At 36.3% G+C, this 20481-nt stretch overlaps 1 protein-coding gene across 2 annotated transcripts in view; it reads right to left on the bottom strand.

Moving 5' to 3' along the window:
* LOC136025132 (ras-related and estrogen-regulated growth inhibitor-like) overlaps positions 1 to 19315 on the bottom strand; it is a 48995-nt gene extending 29680 nt beyond the window's left edge. For both annotated transcript variants that reach the window (XM_065700878.1, XM_065700879.1), the window contains exons 1-2: positions 19125 to 19315; positions 5084 to 5226 (exon numbers count right to left, since the gene is read on the bottom strand). In XM_065700878.1, coding sequence (XP_065556950.1) covers positions 5084 to 5226; positions 19125 to 19233 — 252 coding nt within the window. In that variant the 5' untranslated portion in view covers positions 19234 to 19315. The remainder of the gene's footprint in view (positions 1 to 5083; positions 5227 to 19124) is intronic.
* Between the last annotated feature and the right edge of the window lie 1166 nt (positions 19316 to 20481).

Below are 20481 nucleotides of genomic sequence, written 5' to 3'. Positions count from 1 at the left end.
TGTAAAGACTTTTTTGGTAAATCAAAACAGATTTATTCCTGATTGTTAGTTTTGGAACCCATTAATGGTAGTGTTTTGACGGGTTAACTCTTAGAATCAAATAGTGAATTACGAGACATGAATAATTTGAAATTTTAAGCTTAAGCCAAGGTTTTAGAAATATTAAAAGCTGTGTCTATAATTTGTTTTCTAATAAGCTACAAATTCCTAGATAAAAGAAATACCTTCTAATATCACTTTCGTAGTTTTTTTCCCCCAGTGATTTAGAATGTCTGGAACTTGTATAAAAGACGATGTTTTCATGAAAGAAGTAGCAAGCTAGTTTGTCATCTGGGATTTTAGCAATTTTTGGCCCAAGTTGAGACAAACCTAATTTCTTACACAATGTAAGCCTAATTTCTTATACAATGTATGCAATCTGTCAAGCCCAAGAATTAGAGACAGTGTAGATATAAAGACTTCAAAGCATTTCCTAGGATGTAATTTAGGCTGTAGATCTATTCCAGAAAGTCTCGTTTACCTAACCCTGTCATCAAGATTTTTTATCAAAATATAAACGGAAATTTATTCCATATTATAGGCTTCTATTGAAACAAAATTGAATCTTCTACCATGCAAATATAAACAAGAAGGAGCTCCTTTGGAAATTTAAACAGGCTTTGTTTATAGTGAAGTAGTGAAAAAATGAAAAAAAAACTGTTTCATTTGGTCTTAACTAAAGAACCGCATTTAAACTAAATTAATGATAAATGGCTAGATCTGTAAAAGAAGTGTAAAAAAAATGAATTATATAATAAAGCTATTATACTGAAAAACTATAGTAAAAAAACGACAATTTTTTCTAATTGAAAGCTAAAAAATTGACTAAATTCAAGATTGCATGAAAGTTAAAGTTGCATGAAATTTAAGAACTGGATTTTACATTGATGCTATCCCTGGTGAAACTAAAATAAATTAAACAAAAAATATTAAATAAAAAAACACGTTTTTTTCAACTGAAAGTAAGGAGCAAAATCAAAACTTAAAACGGATAGAAATTATTACGTATATGAGAGGGGGGTGATCCTATAACGCCTCGCTCTTTACGCTAAAGTTTCTTAATACTTTTGAAAAAGCTTCACATTGTTCTATTTAAATGGAACTTGTGTTTCAGGAGTCGTTCTTAAAGAATTGGGACAAAATTAGAACTTTAACGTAAATTTGAAACAAAAATTTTCAACAAGAAAAATCCCCCTAGGATAAAATTGTCCCCCCCCCCAAAATGTATGTATACTTCCCAATAAGAAATGCTATAAGAAATTAATGGGCATATTTTATAACTTAAATACCTTTCCCCAGGGGGTTGTGGAGGGTCATGATATTTTCAAAAGCATAGTTATTCGGCCTTTCAACTATTTTTAACAACATGGTCACCTAATAATTTTGATCGGATGATTTTGAGAAAAAGGGGGCGAGGGAGGGGGCCTAGTTCCCCTATAATGTTTTATCACTTTAAAAGGGCACTAGAACTTTTTATTTCTGTTCGAATGAGACCTATCCCGATATCCTAGGACCGGTTCGATATGATTACCTCTTAGAAAAAAAAACTAAAAAAGGAAATAAACACGCATCCGTGATCTTCCTTCTAGCAAAAAAATAAATACAGAATTCCACATTTTTGCTAATAAGAGCTTAAAACCTCTAGAGCAGGGTTCTCTGATTGAATCTGATGGTGTGATTTTCAACGAAATTTCAAGACTTTTGGGGGATGTTTCCCCCCAAAACTTATATATTTGAAATCAGCATAATAAGCCAATTATTTTGATATTTTTATGGATATCAAAATACTGGGTTTTAGAATTTCGGTTGATATTGAGCCGGGTCACTCCTTACTTACAGTTCGTTTAACGAACCGTTTGATTAATTTAAAAACACTTTCTGAGAGACAGTTTTTAAAAGAAAAGTAAAGAGTGATATTGATAGTTAAAACAAGGTAGCACTTCCTATTGTCTCTTCGGGAAAAAGGGGGTCCCAGACAGCCTAAGTTCTCCTTCTATCCCCTTGAAACGCCTTTGTCACATCGCGAAATATAGCTTAATCTCTTGTGAATGAAATATAGAGCCTAGTGAAAGACTAAATGAAAAAATCAAGTTTTTTTTCCATTAAAAGTAAGGAGCGACATTAAAACTTCAAACGAAAAGAAATTATTCCGTATATAAAAGGTTCTGTCCCCTCCTCGACACCTCGCTCTTTACTCTAATTTTTTATTACTATTTTAAAAATAGAGCCGTGAGAAAGAGTCAAACTTTAGCGTAAAGAGCGAGGCGTTGATGAGGGGACAACACTCTTTTATATACGGAATAATTTCTTTTCGTTTTAAGTTTTAATGTCACTCCTTACTTTCAGTGGAAAAAACTTGATTTTTTTATTCAATTTCTGATCGTTTGTTAAATAATGCCAGGAAATCTCACCCCACCTCCACGGTGAAACCCGCTCATCATCTTCTAGGCTATTCAATCCCAGCGAAAATTTACCCAGGACAAGTACTCTTAACCACTCCGCGCGTAAAATTGAGACGTAAAAGAGAAAGCAAAACATATCAGAAGAATTTTGTATAAGAATTCTGTCAAATTCCCGCAGTGTATAATTTTCCCTGACAAGTTCTCTCACTGGATACTTATCCCCACAATGAAAATTTCCCGTGGAAAAATCCAAAGCAGGAAATTTGCCCCCCCCCCCCTATGCGTAATACTAATAATAATACTATGCGTAAACAATGGGCAAATTTATAACTTAAAAACGTTTCCCCTAGGGCTATGGGGGGTATTGTTATACCCAGAGGCATAGTTATTTGGCCTTTCAAATATGTTGAATAAAATGGCTATTTCAAAATTTTGATTTGACGATTTTGGGAAAAAAGTGGCGGGGGAGGTTGCTTGATTTCCATCCAATTTTGTGGTTCCTTAAAAATGCCTCTTGAATTTTTAATTTCTGTTAGAATGAGCCTTATTCTGGTATTCTAGGACCACTTGGTTAATATGATCACCCACAGGGGGAAAAAAGACAATAAAAAAAAAAAAATAATAAATAAACACGCATCCGTGATCTTTCTTACGGCTAAAAATACAAAATTCCACGTTTGTAGATAGCAGCTTGAAACCTATTCAGTAGGGTTCTCTGGTACGCTGTGTCTCATGGTGTCATTTTCACTAAGATCACTGGGCTTTTAGGTGATGTTTCCCCTTTTTTCGAAAATCAGGAAGATTTTCTCAGGCTCGTAACCTCTGATAGGTAAGACTGAACTTAATAAAAGATATATATTTGAAATCAGCACGAAAAGCCAATTCTTTAAATGTATCTATTGGTATCAAAATCTTTTTTTCAAAAAACAGTTTTTTTAAAGTTCCTGTTACTATTGAGCCAGGTCGCTCCTTACGTACAGTTCGTTACCACGGACTGTTTCAACCGCAATTTTCTCAGATTTTTCTTTTGGTTGTTATTACGCATATAAGGGAGTTGCCCCATCCACAGTACCTCGGCCTTTACACTAAAATGTTTGTGAATTTATAAAAAGCTTATTGTTCTAATTAAACGGTCTTTGTGTGTCAGGAGTCATTCTTAAATAATTGAGACACAAAGTCAATCATTAGCGTAAAGAGTAAAGTACTGAGAAGGGAGCGACCCCCTCATATACGTAATAATAATTTTTTTCGTTTTAAGTTTTAATGTTATTTCTTACTTTCAGTTGGAAAAAACTTGTTTTTTTTTTGTTTAATATAAATTTTCAGTATAATTCGAAATTTAGGGTAATGTCATGTCATTTTAAGCATGAGGAGTTCCTAGGAAGGTGTAAAGAGGAAGGCTTGAATAGATTGGGATGGAGGAGGAGTGTGCGTAACTCTGTTGACCTCAGGTGGCCTGGTGCTGAGGTGAGCTGTTAGCAGTAGTAGTAGTAGTAGTAGTAGTAGTAGTAGTAGTAGTAGTAGTAGTAGTAGTAGTAGTAGTAGTAGTAGTAGTAGTAGTAGTAGTAGTAGTAGTAGTAGTAGTAGTAGTAGTAGTAGTAGTAGTAGTTGTGGTAGTAGTAGTAGTAGAAGTAGTAGTAGTAGTAGTGGTAGTAGTAGTAGTAGTAGTAGTAGTAGTAGTAGTAGCAGTAGTAGTAGTATTAGTAGTAGTAGTAGTATAAGTAGTAATAGTAGTAGTATTAGTAGTAGTAGTATAGTAGTAGTAGAAGTAGTAGTAGTAGTAGTAGTAGTAGTAGTAGTAGTAGTAGTAGTAGTAGTAGTTTAAGTAGTAGTAGTAGTAGTAGTAGTAGTAGTAGTAGTAGTAGTAGTAGTAGTAGTAGTAGTAGTAGTAGTAGTAGTAGTAGTAGTAGTAGTTTAAGCATGAGTTGGCTGTTCTTAAGAATTCAAATCGTTTTAGGTTTGATCTTTTTTTTCATAGTAATGTCTGTTATCTTTAAGCATCATTTGGTCACTCTTTTTACTTTTTCTTTGTTGTAGGTTTCATTTTCATCTATTCACACTTAAGAGATTCCCTCATGATAAGTTTAAGTTGTTATAGGTATGACTATGTTTTGTCTTGTTTTAGTTCCAAATATTAGGAAAAAATTTTTTTTAATTAATTCGAACAGATTACCAGCCGAATTTCCAAGTCCTATTATCAAAGAATTTTCTCTAATATCCAAAAGCGTGAAATCTTTAAAGATTTCATAGAAAATACTTTTTTCCCACAAAATTTCATATGAAGTTTTCGCACAATGAAACAGGGAACGATTATAAATTAAAAAAGGGAGGAAAAAGGTAGAAAAATCTTTTGTTTAAAGAAAACCCTTCATTAAAATACAGTAAGTTCTTTAAATTCAAAAAACAAAATGCATAAGCTTTGTGTCCATTTGTGTGCTTTTGAGGAAAAAAGGAGAAAAGCTGAAATGAGAAACTGTTTAGATGTCTTTTCATAATTTTACCTTCTAGGAGAGTTACTTAACTGTTAACAAAAAATAAATCTACGTTACTTTGTGTAGGTTTTTTTACTTTGCTAATTCTTTCACAGTTAGAATGTGCGGAGCTTAGAATGTGGCAAAGCCATAATAGAAAATTTCTACTACCATGTTTTCATCGGGGCAGGCAAGGTCACACACTTGTGTTGTAACTGATTCCGTTTCAAACCTGATATTTGAAATATGGAAAGCTTCTACGCCAGAGCCATAATCCCAAATATACCTCCTGGTTAAAAGACGAACAGCAAATGCTAGAAAATAAGTATGGATTCAAAAATTTCATAGTTTTCCGTGGTTAAAAATGGGGAAACATTCCCCATAATAGGGATTAATGCATATGCCTCAGCTTAAAAAAAGTTTTCGGAAAAGACGTTTTTCAGAGAAAAGTAAATAGCCATTATTAATACTTTAGACGAGCAAAAACAAACTGGTGCAATAAATCCAACTTTTAAACGAGCAACAATTACCACATTCAGGAATAGCATTAGGCTACTGCCTTCTAAACCCTCGAAAGATTATAGTGCCTTTAATTTAGCTTTGAGGAAGCTTTGACCAAAAATATTGATTGGTGAATCGATCGTGGTCAATAACTTGATGGATTCCAAGAATTTTCTGTTTGCCCCCCCCCCCAACTACCATGGTGCAGAGGTAGCCTCTGTAAGAAGAAAGAATTATGATGGGTCTAACTCCATTACCACAGCCCTCAAGCAACAAAAGATTTCAATGAACATACGGAGAGGGGGGGGGGTATTTACCTTTCCGAACAGAAAAAGGCAGCATATGGAAGAGATAGAAAGTCATTGTAATAGTGGCACCGGCTGTTTTGGGGTTTCTTTGATTTGACACTGTGTAATGCCAATTTTTTGACACTCCTGCATCACAAAGAAAACTTGAGACTGCTTGAGTTTCGACGGAAAGTCGTTAGAGGACTCTTGTCTATGCCACAATCGGAGAGGAAAAACGGAAGCAATTTTCAGCAGGCTCTTGCACTTAACAAAAAAAGATGACGAAGTTATAGTGCCTTGGCTCCAGACAATGTCTGTCGTAGTGGTCTGGTCAAGCACAGGCCTCGCTTTGTTTCTCAATGCTCAAGATGTGAAATTTGTTCTCTTAAGCAAGTTGAGTTAAGACGGTTCTTGTTTTGCTCCAAATGTGGCGTGACATTGAGCATCAATGAACGAAAGCTTTTTGCTGAGTATCATCAGTGAAAGAGCTGTAATTAACATTTTTCATCGAAGTTTTCCGTTCTGAATAAACGATTTTTTATTTTAGAAATAAAGTGACTTGCTCAGCAGGACTTCTCGGTCCCTTCGGGTAAAATTTGATCAGGTTGCTTTGCTGAGCGGAACCATCCATAGTCCCGCTGAGCAAAGCAACAGACAGCAAAGCGACAAACATTTGCTCTCTGAAGTGGGACAGAAAATCTGTCCCGCTTCAGACAGATTTTTTTATACTCAATTTACGAGGTTTATATCAAAATGTTATAAATCAGCGTGTCTTTTTGTTCAGGAATCATATGTATTCTGTCAAATTTGATTGGAAAACGAGGGCTTGGTCGTGAAAGGGTTAAAATCAAACTGTTCGATTGTAATTTAAATATTAGACAAAATTTTCATACTCTGTCAAAGTTTTTAATGAACAAGAGTTTATTGTAATAAAATTTTGGGGGGTAAAGAAGATTTTTATTATCCACGTGAATTGGAAATCTGTGCATTGTCTTCTACGATCACGAAGCCATCCTCACAGAGTCCTGTGGACACCTTGAATATACACATAGTGAAGGCATAGGCTCTATGATTGTCTTCACCTATGCTGTCAATAGGTGAAGTCATTTTATGGTTGCCTAACTGATGCAATCAATAGACAGTGGTTGATTCATCGGACTAGTTGCTTAAATTTCTTAAGTCTAGTTGCTAGTTTCTTAAAATTTGCTTAAAGGAGATTACGCCATCTCGTAATACTCTCCATCGTCTCAGCATGTGCATAGTTAACTTTAGTTTTTTGTCTGACACCGCTAATGATGCCCATTTCATTTAGTGGAATTTAAATTTTCTGGTTCCGGAAGATGTCCTTAACGAATTTCACTTTTCATGCTCATTGCACTTGATACTCGGTCTTAAGGTAGTGTTGTCTAAGTTAATACTTTTGTCCTATTACCATTAATTGCCCAGTGGGCAAGATTCTTTCTAGTGCCTGAGGTAACACATTAGTGGTTGATAAATTCTTTCATTTTTGTCTGGTATTAGATTTCCAGATAAAGCAATTAGAAAACGATGTCAAAAGCGACATTTTGTCTTCGTGCCCTGCTGTTACGTTTGTAAAAACAATGTAATAATACAATGAAATCGTAAGTTTAATAAAAAGAGCACTAGTTAATAATATATGTAACAAGTATAAAGACAAATTGGTTAAAAGCAAAGTGCATGTGAATCCTAAGGCTATTATTATTGATGCTATAGCAACAGATGTCAACTCAGATGCAGTCATTGAACCCAATCAAACAAGCAATGAGATACTTCGCGCGCTTAACGTTGAAACTTAGATAAAAATTATATGACCCAAAATGGGATAAGGAATATTGTACTAGCAACGAAGGGATAGAAAAGAGTAACTGCAGTGCCAAGAGAGGAAATAAGAAATTATTTTACCGAACAGCTTCTAAATATTCAAAGTTCTTCAACGATTAAATAACATATAATATTGTAGGTGACACTGTTTCACTAAAATTGTTCTTTGTCATTATGTTGTCATATTTCTTTATTTTTAGGACATTATAACAACAATTAATCATAGTGATTCAATTCCACAGTATTACGTCAATAATTATTTTGTCTGGATATACCTTTTAGTTGTGATTGCTCCTCCCCCTCAATTTAAAGAGCCAATATATATTTGCTTTAAATGGCTATTTAGCATAACAGAATATTGCCAAGGGCTTTTGGTAGTTTATAAACAGTATTGTCAGAATCCATAGGGAAAAAAAACGTTTCGCACATGTCCTATAAGTTTGTGTACATTGGGCACCTACCCATTCGTGAATTGTACTATGAGTATGAGTAAGCAATTAGTCTTGGTTGTAGTGTATATACCTCCACAGAATAGTTCGTATAATCGAGAAAATACTTGGGAAATTTTAGAAGAAGAGTTTTTGTTAATACAAGAAAGTTATAGAGATCTAGAGTGCGTGTTGATGGGGGATTTCAATGCTTATACCGGCACGGAGGCTGAGATCCCCGATGTGTTGATCTCAGATTCAGGTAATTCTATCCCAATTTGTTGTATGGGGAAGAAAGTTCCTGGCGTTTTATGGGGAACATGTTCTGATGATTGCGAATGGTAGGTTTGGGAATGATAAGGGTAGGGGCGAGTTTACTTGCCTTTCAGGTCCAACTCCAAGTGTGGTAGATTATGTGCTGATTAATACGCATTTTTTACCTAAATCAATTAATATGGGGGTATAAGATTTAGTTGGATCTGATCATAGAGGTATTAAGCTTGAGGCGAAGGCTGGGCAGTTTCTGGACCACGGGTAAGAAATTTCTACAATGTGGAGTATAGAAAATAGGTTTAGAAAAACGAATTAGAAATTATTTAACAAATAAAGATATTGAGGCATTTAAAAGAAAGCTTTTGGAGTCGCATGTAAAAATAGGTTGAAAGCGTTAGAAGACAATGAAAAAGATGCACATGGTGTAATTATGCAGTTAAATGAAATAATGGGCAGGTGTGCAGAATCATGTGGGCTGACAAACAAATTAAGAAAGAATGAGCCGTATTTTGATTTGGATTGCAAGTTAATGAAAGGAGAAGTGAAATATCTATTGAATCGTTTGAATGAATGTGAAAGCGCGGAAGATCAAAGTTTGAGATTGGCTAAATAAAAAGATAAAAGAAGAGAATATAAAAGTTTAATAAAAAGGAAAAAAACGGTATGAGAATAGGAAGAAACTGGACATTGCTGATAATTTGAGAAGTAAAGATTGTAAGAAGCTTTGGGACTATATGAGGAATGATAGTGGAAAGGAAAAATTTAATACCCAGGTTGTTCCGAAAGCTGATTCATGGACTAAAAAATTTGGAATGATTGCGTAAATCTTCAGGAGGTAGTGCATACCCCAGAGATGGTGTTTTATCCTATGAGGGAACATGATTATGATTTAGTGGGCGATTCGGTCCTGAACTAACATTAATTCAATGAACATCTGTATTTGCACTATACAATTTTCAGCCGGATTAACTCTGACAAGTAAATTGTTTGATATTTTTCAATGAATTCGGAGTAATAGCATCGTTTTGGCGAGCGCTGTACAAAATTTGATGTGAATTATCTTGGGCGTTCGTTTATCTATTTTTTGAAAATTATAAACATTATTGAAAATAAATATGGTCAAGAAAAGCGGGAAGCGATCAAGACAAAGTGATTTAGAGGATTCAAGAGGATCCACGGAGTCGACTAATAATATCTCAAAGTTAGATAAAATCCTTGAAATAGTCGAAGGAACTAAAAATGTTGTCTTAGAAATAAAAATGGAAATCGTTGACATTAAATCTGGTTTAGAGTCCCTAAAATCTCGCGTGGAAGATCTAGAATTAGCAAGAACCGCCCAAGAAAATGAATTATCTAGTATCAAGCAGGAAATATCGGCTTTACGAAACCAAATTGAAAAGGAGCCTGGTTTGGGTGAATTAGCATCTAGAGTCCTTGTGTTAGAAAACATGAGTAGAAGAAGGAATGTTATTATATGGAATATTAAAAGTAGATCTAAATCAAGGGCTAAAGACCATGTTGATACCTTACTTTCCCACCTTGGATTTAATATCCGATTTGAGCTACTTGAGTTTACGGATAGATTTATCAAAATCCAGCTTCAGGATGATAAGGACAAATTCTGTATGCTTCAGGGAAACAAGAGATTACGTGAAAACCCGTTCGAAAGAGGAGCCGGACGTGAATCCCCTTATATCTATATGACAGATGATGTGATAAAAGAAGTTCGTGACATTCGCAATTCCCTTAGAATTAAAAAAAAAATTAAAGCAAAGGGAATTAGTACTTGGATCCCCCCCCCCCAGTGGTTCCATCTGTAATATGCTTAACTGATATTAAAGAAAAAGTAAAGCTTAAATAACGTCAAAATTGCCTCTTTGGCAACTTTGCTATAAAGTAAAGCGGTTACTTAGTAACAGGAAAGAACTGAAGTTCGATTTCTCCAGAACTTTAAAACATTTGAAGTTTACTGATTTAATTAAAATGTAACATGCGATTCGCATTTCTGATTGCAATTTTGCTTATCATTTCAGATTATCAGTGCACAGACTAATCGGGTTAATAAAACGGGTTAATTAATCAAAAACGGGGCAAAAACTGACCGAACTTCCGCAAGGAGAGATCCAGCCGGTTTTTATGGCACTTGGTATTAAGCAAGTGACATATAGTGATCGCAAATTCTGTCGGTCTGTCTATCGATCTGTCCCGGTTTTGCTACTTTATGCACTTCCAGGTAAGCAAGGACGATGAAATTCGGCAGGCGTATCAGGAACCGGACCGGATTAAATTAGAAATAGTCGTTTACCCGATTTGACAATCTGGAGGGGGGTCGGTTAATTCTGAAAAAATGAAGTATTTTTAACTTATGAGCGGGTGACGGGATCTTAATGAGCGACGTGACGGGTGACGGGATTTGAAGTTTGGAAGGATATTGTGTCTCAGAGCTCTTATTTTAAAACCCGACCGGATCCAGTGGGGTTGGGGAGGGAACCTAAAATCTTGGAAAACACTTAGAGAGGAGGGATCGGGATGAAACTTGGTGGTAAAAATAATCATAAGTCCTAGATACGTGACTGACATAACCGGAACGGATCCGCTCTCTTCGGGGAGTTGGGGAGAGGACGGTTAATTCTGTAAAATTAAAAAATTAAGTATTTTTAACTTACGAAGGAGTGATCGGATCATTGAAATTTGATGTTTGGAAGGATATCATGTCTCAGAGCTCTTATTTTAAATCCCTACCGGATCCGGCGAAGGGGAATTTGGGGGGGGGCGGAACATAAAATTTTGGGAAAGGCTTAGAGTATAGGGATCAGGATGAAACTTGGTGGGAAAAATAAGCACAAGTCCTAGATACGGGTTTGACGGGTAGATACGGGTGGAGTAATTCAGAAAAAATAGAAAAAATGAGGTATTTGTAACGTACGAACGGGTGATCAGATCTTAATGAAATTTGATATCTAGAAGGATCTTGCGCTTTAGAACTTTTATTTTAAATCCCGATTAAATCCGGTGACATTGAAGCGAGCTGGAGGGGGAAACCGGAATTCTTGGAAAACGTAAAAATCGAGGTGTCTTACGAGTGGGTCATCGGATCTTAATGAAACTTCTATATAGAAGAATCTTATGTCTCAGATGCCTCATTTTCAATTCAAATCGGGTCCAGGGACATAGAGGGTTGAAGGGGGGAAACAGAAATCTTGGAAACCGAAAATCTTGGAAAACCCTTAGAGTGGAGAGATCGGGATGAAACTTGATGGGAAGAACAAGCGCAAGTTATAGATACGAGATTGACATAATTGGTACCGATCCGTTCTCTTTGGGGGAGCGGGGGGTTGTTAATTTGGAAAAATTAGAAAAATTGAGGTATTTTTAACTTAAGAATGGGTGACCAGATCTTAATGAAATTGGTAAATAGAAGGAACTCATATCTCAGAGCTCTTATTTCAAATCCCGACCAGATCTGTTGACATTTAGGGGAGTTGGAGGGGAAACCGGGAATCTTGGAAAACAGTTATAAATGTTGTAGATACTGTATTGACGTAACCGGACTGGACCCACTCTCTTTGGGGGAGTAAGGTGGTAAGGTTCAGTGCTTTGGCGAGTTTGATGCTTCTGGACGTGCTAGGACGATGAAAATTAGTAGGCGTGTCAGGGAACTGCAGAAATTAAACTTGATAAAGTTTTTTTCCCCGATTCAACCATTTGGGGGGCTGAAGGGAGAGGAAAAATTAGAAAAATTGAGGTATTTTTTAACTTACGAGTGGGTGATCGGATCTTAATGAATTTTGATATTTAGAAGGACCTCGTGACTTAGAGCTCTTATTTTTAAATCCCGACCGGCATTAAGCCTCTGATTTTCTTTTTAAAGCACTCTATTGATTCTTAGAATTTTGCTAGAGCTCATACCATAGGAGCTCATGGCTCTTGGCTCTTCCAACCTCGTCACAAGTGCCATATGAGCTCTTAGCTCTTGTTCTGTATTCAAATGTCTCGATAAAATAAAAGAAACGTATTCCACTAAACGGTGCTTCAGCCGATACTGTGCCTATGGACAAGTCTATATCATTGGGATTGTGTTACGCTATGGGGGTATTTTCTGCCAGTTTGTGCCCCTATTCATCAAATTGAAGGGATGAAAAACTCTGGGACAGCTACTTGATTTTCCATTGTCTAAAACCCTACACAGGAGGAATTTTAGTTCATATCCTTACAAAACATGACGGATTGGCATTTACTGCCATTTTGCGCCACCAAACATTTGCCCAAAAATGCCGAAAGTCATATATTTTGAATTCTAGGGAAACCATTCAATTTTTAACGGTCTTAGGCCCAAAGCTGATGGTTTTGAGTCACTCTCTTGACAAACGACAGCCAAGTGGCCTTTTCTGTTATTTATGCAACATTTAAAAAGGAAAATAAGAGGCTTAATGGCGGTCAGGATTTAAAATAAGAGTTCTGAGTCACGATGTCCTTCTAAATATCAAAATTCATTAAGATCCGATCACCCACTCGTAAGTTATAAATAGCTAATTTTTTCTAATTTTCTAATCCTCCCAGATGGTTGAATCTGGGAAAACGACTTTATCAAGTCAAATTGTGCAGCTCCCTGACACGCCTACCACATTTCATCGTCCTAGCACGTCCAAAAGCACCAAACTTGCCAAATCACTGAACCCCTCCCCCCAACTCCTCCAAAGAGAGCGAATCCAGTACGATTATGTCAATCACGTATCAAGGACATTTATTTATTCTATCCACCAAGCTTCATCCCGATTCCTCCAATCCAAGTTTTTTTCCAAGATTTCCCCCTCCAACTCCCCCCAATGTCGAAAGATCTGGTAGGGATTTGAAATAAGAGCTCTGAGACATAAATTCCTTCTAAAAATCAAATTTCATTAAGATTCGATCATCTATTCGTAAGATAAAAATACCCCAATTTTCACGTTTTCCAAGAATTCCGGTTTCCCCTCCAACTCCCCCCGATGTCACAGGATCTGGTCGGAATTTAAAATTAAAACTTTAAAGCACAAGATCCTTCTAAATATCAAATTTTATTAAGATCTGGTCACCTTTCGTAAGTTACAAATACCTCAATTTTCTAAATTACCCCCCCCCCCCAATTCCACCAAAGAGAGCAGATCCGGTCCGGTTATGTCAGTCACGTATCTTAGACAGGTTTCTATTCTTCCCACCCAGTTTCATCCTGATCTCGCCGCTTTAAGTATTTTCTAAGATTTCCGGTTCCCCCAAATGCCTTCCCCCCAATTATGCTTGATTCGGTTGAGATTTAAAATAAGAGATCTGAATTACGAGGCCCTTCTAAATATGAAGTTTCATGAAGATCCGATCACTCCTTCGTAAGTTAAAAATACGTAATTTTTTCTTATTTTTCCGAATTTACCCCCCCCCCCCCCCCAATAGAGCGGATCCGTTCCAATTATGTAAATCACGTATATAAGACTTCTGCTTATTTTTCCCACCAAGTTTCATCCCGATCCCTCCAATCTAAGCTTTTTCCGTGATTTTAGGTTTCCCCACCCCAAACTTCCCCCAATGTCACCAGATCCGGTAAGGATTTAAAATAACAGCTTCGAGACCGACAGACAGACCGACAGAATTTGCGATTGATATATGTCACTTGGTTAATACCTAGTGCCATAAAAAGAGTCAAAATACTGGGAAATATAAATTCTAAAATAGTGAACTGATTATTCACGGTCAATACTCTAGACAGGATCTTTTTAGCTCTCATCTTGAAAAACAAGGAAACAGGTTTTTATGGCACTTGGTACTAACCAAGTGACGTATAGCAATCGCAAATTCTGTCGGTCTGTCTGTCGGTCTGTCGGTCCCGGTTTTGCTACTTTAGGCCTTTTCAGGTAAGCTAGGACGATGAAATTTGGCAAGCATATCAGGGACCAGACCAGATTAAATTAGAAATAGTCTTTTTCCCGATTTGACCACCTGGGGAGGGGGGGGGGGACTGGGGGGCCGGTTAATCCGGAAAAAATAGAAAAAACGAAGTATTTTTAACTTATGAGCGGGTGACGGGATCTTAATGAAATTTGATTTTGGAATGATATTGTGTCTCAGAGCTCTTATTTTAAATCCCGACCGGATCTGAAGACATGGGGGGGTTGGAGGGGAAAAACCTAAAATCTTGGAAAACACTTAGAGTGGAGGGATCGGGATGAAACTTGGTGGGAAAAATAAACACAAGTCCTAGATACATGATTGACATAAATGGAGCGGATCCGCTCTCTTTGGGGTAGTTGGGGGGGGGGGTATTTCTGAAAAATTAGAAAAAATGAGGTATTTTTAACTTACGAACGGGTGATCGGATCTCAATGAAATTTGATATTTAGAAGAATATCGTGGCTCAGAGCTCTTGTTTTGAACCCGACCGGATCTGGTGACATTAGATGGGGGGGGGTGGAGTTGGGAGGGGGAAACCTAAAACTTGGAAAACACTTAGAGTGGATGGATCGGGATGAAACTTGGTGGGAAAAATAAGCACAAGTCCTAGATACATGATTGACATAACGGAACGGATCCGCTCTCTTTGGGGTAGTTGGGGGAGGGGTTAATTGTAAAAAATTAGAAAAAATGAGGTATTTTTAACTTACGAACGGGTGGTCGGATCTCAATGAAATTGAATGAATATTTAGAAGGATATCGTGTCTCAAAGCTCTTATTTTAAATCCTGACCGGATCTGGTGACATTGGGGAGGTTTGGGGTGGGGGAACCTAAAATCATGGAAAACGCTTAGATTGGAGGGATCGGGATAAGACTTGGTGGGAAAAATAAGCAGAAGTCTTGCATACGTGATTTACATAATTGGAACTGATCCGCTCTATTGGGGGGGGGGTTAATTCTGAAAAATAAGAAAAAATGACGTATTTTTAACTTACGAAGGAGTGATCGGATCTTCATGAAACTTCATATTTAGAAGGGCCTCGTAACTCAGATCTCTTATTTTAAATCCCAACCGGATCAAGCGTAATTGGGGGGGGGGGCAGTTAGGGGGACTGGAAATCTTAGAAAATACTTAAAGCGGTCAGATCAGGATGAAACTGGATGGGAAAAATAGAAACCTGTCTAAGATACGTGACTGACATAACCGGACCGGATCTGCTCTCTTTGGTGGAATTGAGGGGGGGGGGTAATTTTGAAAATTGAGGTATTTGTAACTTACGAAAGAGTGACCAGATCTTAATGAAATTGGATATTAGAAGGATCTTGTGCTTTAAAGTTCTAATTTTAAATTCTGACCAGATCATGTGACATTGGGGGGAGTTGGAGGGGGAAACCGGAATTCTTGGAATATATGAAAATTGGGGTATTTTTATCTTACGAATAGATGATTGAATCTTGATTAAATTTGATTTTTAGAAGGAATTCATGTCTCAGAGCTCTTATTTCAAATCCCGACCAGATCTTTTGACATTGGGGGGAGTTGGAGGGTGGAATCTTGGAAAAACACTTGGAGTGGAGGAATCGGGATGAAGCTTGGTGGATAGAATAAACAAATGTCCTTGATACGTGATTGACATAATCGTAATGGATTCGCTCTCTTTGGAGGAGTTGGGGGGAGTGGTTCAGTGATTTGGCGAGTTTGGTGCTTCTGGACGTGCTAGAACGATGAAAATTGGTAGGCGTGTCAGGGAGCTGTACAATTTGACTTGTTTAAGTCGTTTTCTCACATTCGACCATATGGGGGGCTAAAGGGAGAGGAAAAAAATAGAAAAAATTAGGTATTTATAACTTACGAGTGGGTGATCGGATCTTAATGAATTTTGATAATTAGAAGGACGTCGTGACTCAGAGCTCTTATTTTACATCCTGACCGGCATTAAGCCTCTTATTTTCCTTTTTAAATCAATCTATTGATTCATAGAATTTTCTTAGAGCTCATACCATAAGATCTCTTGACTCTTAGCTCTTCTCGCCTCGTCACAAGTGCCATATGAGCTCTTAGCTCTTGTTTTTTCATTGAGTTTAACATTTTATCATCATTTGAAATTACAGACCCTTCAAAATTTAAAGCTTTTCTAATGGCTGGCTGGAGTTTGAAAACGTATGAGAATGGGTTTTCTCTCTGGATTTAGATGAAGCTGGCTATCAAAGGGACTCAGAAACAGATTGTGGTAATTAGCCGTAAGTATAAAACAATTTTGCTATAGTTGTTAGTATTGTATAGTTTGCTATGTTTGAATTTTTCTATAAGGACTAGCAGGCGACCGCAAGGTCGTAGAGATATACTTAATGGCTTTTAAATGCTACTGCCTCTTATAAATTTGCACAACACGGATAATATTGCAATCTCTATGTCTAAAAATTGTTAACCAGAGGTTTAGAACTCACTCTTCTTTTGTGCTCCTTTTCCGACCCCCTTAGTAAGTTAACTATTAAAAAAAAATACAATTTGAAAAAAACTACTTAATGAATAAAGTTAAATTTATTTATTTCTATTCTTTATGAAAATGACTGAATTTCTTTAGTGCAAATTTTTAAAGGCAGCAGTAATAAAATAGCGCTTAGACTCATTAAGTGACAAAGTAGCACGTATCTTGCGTGAAAATTTAAGGGATGTCAGAAGACAAACCTACATTTAATATTTTTTAAAAAGGTCGGTTGACTTCTTTAGTTTCATTGCCCAAGCTAAACAAAGACCTTCTTTAATTTTACTATGCATATTCAAAAATCAAACACAAAAATTAACTAAAAACGATTGTTCCTTGGAAAAATTAAATAAAAAAACAAGTTTTTTTAAATGAAAGTAAGGAGCAACATTAAAACTTAAAACGAACAGAAATTACTCCGTATATATAAGGGGCTTTTCCTCCTCAACGCGTCGCTCTTTACGCTAAAGTTTGAGTCTTTCTCTTAACTCTATTTTTCAAACAGTAAGAAACTTTCTTACTGTTTCATTTTCATTGGTAAAAAAAGAGTGATTGGTAAATTTTCATTGGTAATTTTCATTGGTAAAAAACGAGTGAGGTATAAGGAGGAGGTAATAATTTTCTCCATGGAATATCCTTCCACGTAACCCTCCACCCCTCAACTCTCCCCCCCTAGACCATAAGAATCCCCCTGAAAACGCCTGTACACTTCCCAGTAACCATTACTATATGTAAACACAGGTCAAAGTTTGTAACTTGCAGCCCCTCCCACTGGGACTGCAGGGATTAAGTCGTCCCTAAAGACATAGTTATTAGGTTTTTCGACTATGGTGAATAAAATGGCTATCTCAGAATTTTGATCCGTTGACATTTGGGAAAAAATGAGCGTCGGAGGAGGCCTAGGTGCCCTCCAATTTTTTCGGTCACTTAAAAAGGGCACTAGAAAGTTTAATTTCCGTTAGAATGAGCCAATTCGCGACATTCTAGGACCACTCAGTTGATACGATCACCCCTGGGGAAAAAACAAACAAACAAAAAAACAAACAAATAAACATGCATCCGTGATTTGTCGTCTGGCAAAAAATGCGAAATTCCACATTTTTGTAGATAGGAGCTTGCAACTTCTACAACAAGGTTCTCTGATACGCTGAATCTGATGGTGTGATTTTCGTTAAGATTGTATGACTTTTAGGGGGTGTTTCCCCCTGTTATTTAAAATCAGGCAAATATTCTCAGGCTCGTAACTTTTGTTGGGTATAACTGATCTTGATGAAACTTATATATTTAAAGTCAGCACTAAAATGTAATTCTTTTGATGTAACTATTGGTATCAAAATTCCATATTTTAGAGTTTCGGTTACTATTGAGTTACTTTACTAAACTATTACGGTTACTTTACTGAAAAGTGAGCTTGCTTGTTTTTTTTTTAGAAAATTGTAATTGTATACTAAAAGTTATCGGTACTAAGGTCGATAAAATACTATTGAGAGACTTATAAATTGGTCTTTGGTTTGTGCAAACTAGTCATAGAATTTCTTCGCCTAAGAGACAGGATTTTTTAGGGGGGGATTTTTCCCGGTAAAGTGCAAGTTTTTAGAATCTTGCTGAAATTGGAAAATGTCACAAGTCCTTTTCTTTGTGCTACTTTTGCAGATATATATGGCGCAATCGGTGAAGCAATATTTCTTGTTTTTTTTTTAAATTTTGAATTCGCTCTTTTAATTCCGAAAGAAACGATTTTTTTTAATTAGTAGAAAATGGAATACAATATTAGTGCTACGACCAGTTTTAAAAGTTGCGACTAAAAGCTATTTGGCAATATTATCATAAACAGACTGACAAAAATAAAGGAAAAACGAAAAGTATGTGGTATGCTTTCAATTATAATCCCAATAATAGAGAAAAAACTAAGGAAGAAGTTGTTTTAGCTCGATATGAATGTGACAATAAAAGAAGAATTATCAATAGATTTGGATTTTTTTTTTTTGCAAACATAGGAAGTGAATTACAAAGTAATTTAGTGGATGTTCGTAAAATCCAACAATATACTTTTGAGAATTTTCGAAGTGAAACATAACAAATGACTTTAATTCCGTATATAAAAGAAGAAATGCAAGTGACAGTACAGTCTTTGAAGTCGAACTTGAATAGAGATGGCGGTGAGTTTATGCTACATACTTCCGTAATGATGTTTGAAATATGTGCCTGGGAATCCTAGAATAGATTGAAAAAGGTGGCTTAGCACAAGGTCAAACTTTTGAGCTTAAACATATCAAAAATCAAATCAGTATTCCACATAGTCTCATAAAGCCTGCCGGTCCATACTTGTTTATGCTTGGTAACCTAATAAATCATTGCAGATTTTGCAATCAGTCTACTGCTTGAACCGCTAAATAGCAGCATACTGTTAAATAAATAAAAATTAGAAAACAAAAACAACGTTTCGTATACTTTCCATGTGACTAAAATCATTACCTGATTTGCCTGCTCCAGCTTGGCCAAGAATTACAACTTTCCAGGGCTTTTGAACACGACCACCGATCATCATCCTTGCAAAAGCTTGGAGTCTTTGCTGGGAGTCCATACTAAAGCCTATTAAAACTTCCGATAGCCTCCCGATCCTGAGGCAAGACTGTAATGCTCGGAGAAAGTCTAACTTCTGACAATTAAGAGTCCCTTTACATTTTTTTACAGTTGAGAGTTTGCGCATCGCAGAGAGACTATTTTCAAGTTTCTACTTTTTTTGGAACTAGATTTAATTCAAATTGACATTTTTTAGTACATTGTTGTGCTGCTAGTCTAAGAAAATTTGAAAAAAAACAGTGGAAAGGAAATTACGAACATGGCTACTACGATTAATGCTGTCTACTCGTCTAAAAATATGAACCAAAAGGGACACCTTTAAACCTTCTATGGGAGCGTTACATACGTTCGAACAACATAATTAGAGTTATTGCATTTGAGTAATTAAAAAGAGCTTTCCGGAACACAAGTATGTACAAAAAAGTAAAGAACAATATTAAAACTTAAGGTGAGCAGACATGAAATACAATAGCAATCGAAACTTTAAATGACCAAAATATTATTGTGAAAGATTAAATTCCACTTAAAACTAACAACAATTAAAAATAAATAACGATACAAAACATAAAGATAGCAAACCCTGATATAGATGAATAAATAAATCGTTAAAAGAGTAAAAATTCAAATAAAATGGTAATCTGTCGATTGTTTTTGTCAAAACTGTATCCTGTCGATTGTTTTTGCTTTCTAGAAGAATTCAACGCTTATATTGGATCGACACGGGAGATTCTCTGGTCTGTTCATGACTGCACGGATGTACCAGTGGGAACAAATTGGGATGATATTGATATAGTTCTTCCGCAGAGGGCGAATAGGGATCACCTCCACAAAAATAATAATTGGGGAAGGAAGCTTCTAGAATTTTTCAGTAGTGATAAGTTGGTAATTTTGAATGGGAGAGTAGGGATTGATAAGGGTAAGGGAGAATTTATTTGTTATAGTGGGAGGTCTCCAAGTGTGATTAATTTTGTTATGGTGGATTTGTCTCTTTGACCTTCATGTGTTAATTTTGAGATTCTGGCACAGGTGGGGTCTGATCATATGCAAATTAGAGCCAAGACATAACCAAATTTAGAGAAAAAAGGTGGAGACAAAAAGAAAAAGGAAGTAGGATAATTGGTAAGAGTAGGGCAGTAGAAAATAGGAAAGAAGAAGAGTCTATGGTTATAAAGATTCCGCTTTATTTGTTTCCTAAGGTGGAAAAGTCATTTCAGGAGAAAATAATGGAAGAAAATGAGCGAGGAAGTTT

Source organism: Artemia franciscana, chromosome 3 (genome assembly GCF_032884065.1).
Source record: "Artemia franciscana chromosome 3, ASM3288406v1, whole genome shotgun sequence".
Lineage (NCBI taxonomy): Eukaryota > Metazoa > Arthropoda > Branchiopoda > Anostraca > Artemiidae > Artemia > Artemia franciscana.
Note: the sequence above shows the minus strand (reverse complement) of the source record. Positions and strands in the feature narration are given on the sequence as shown.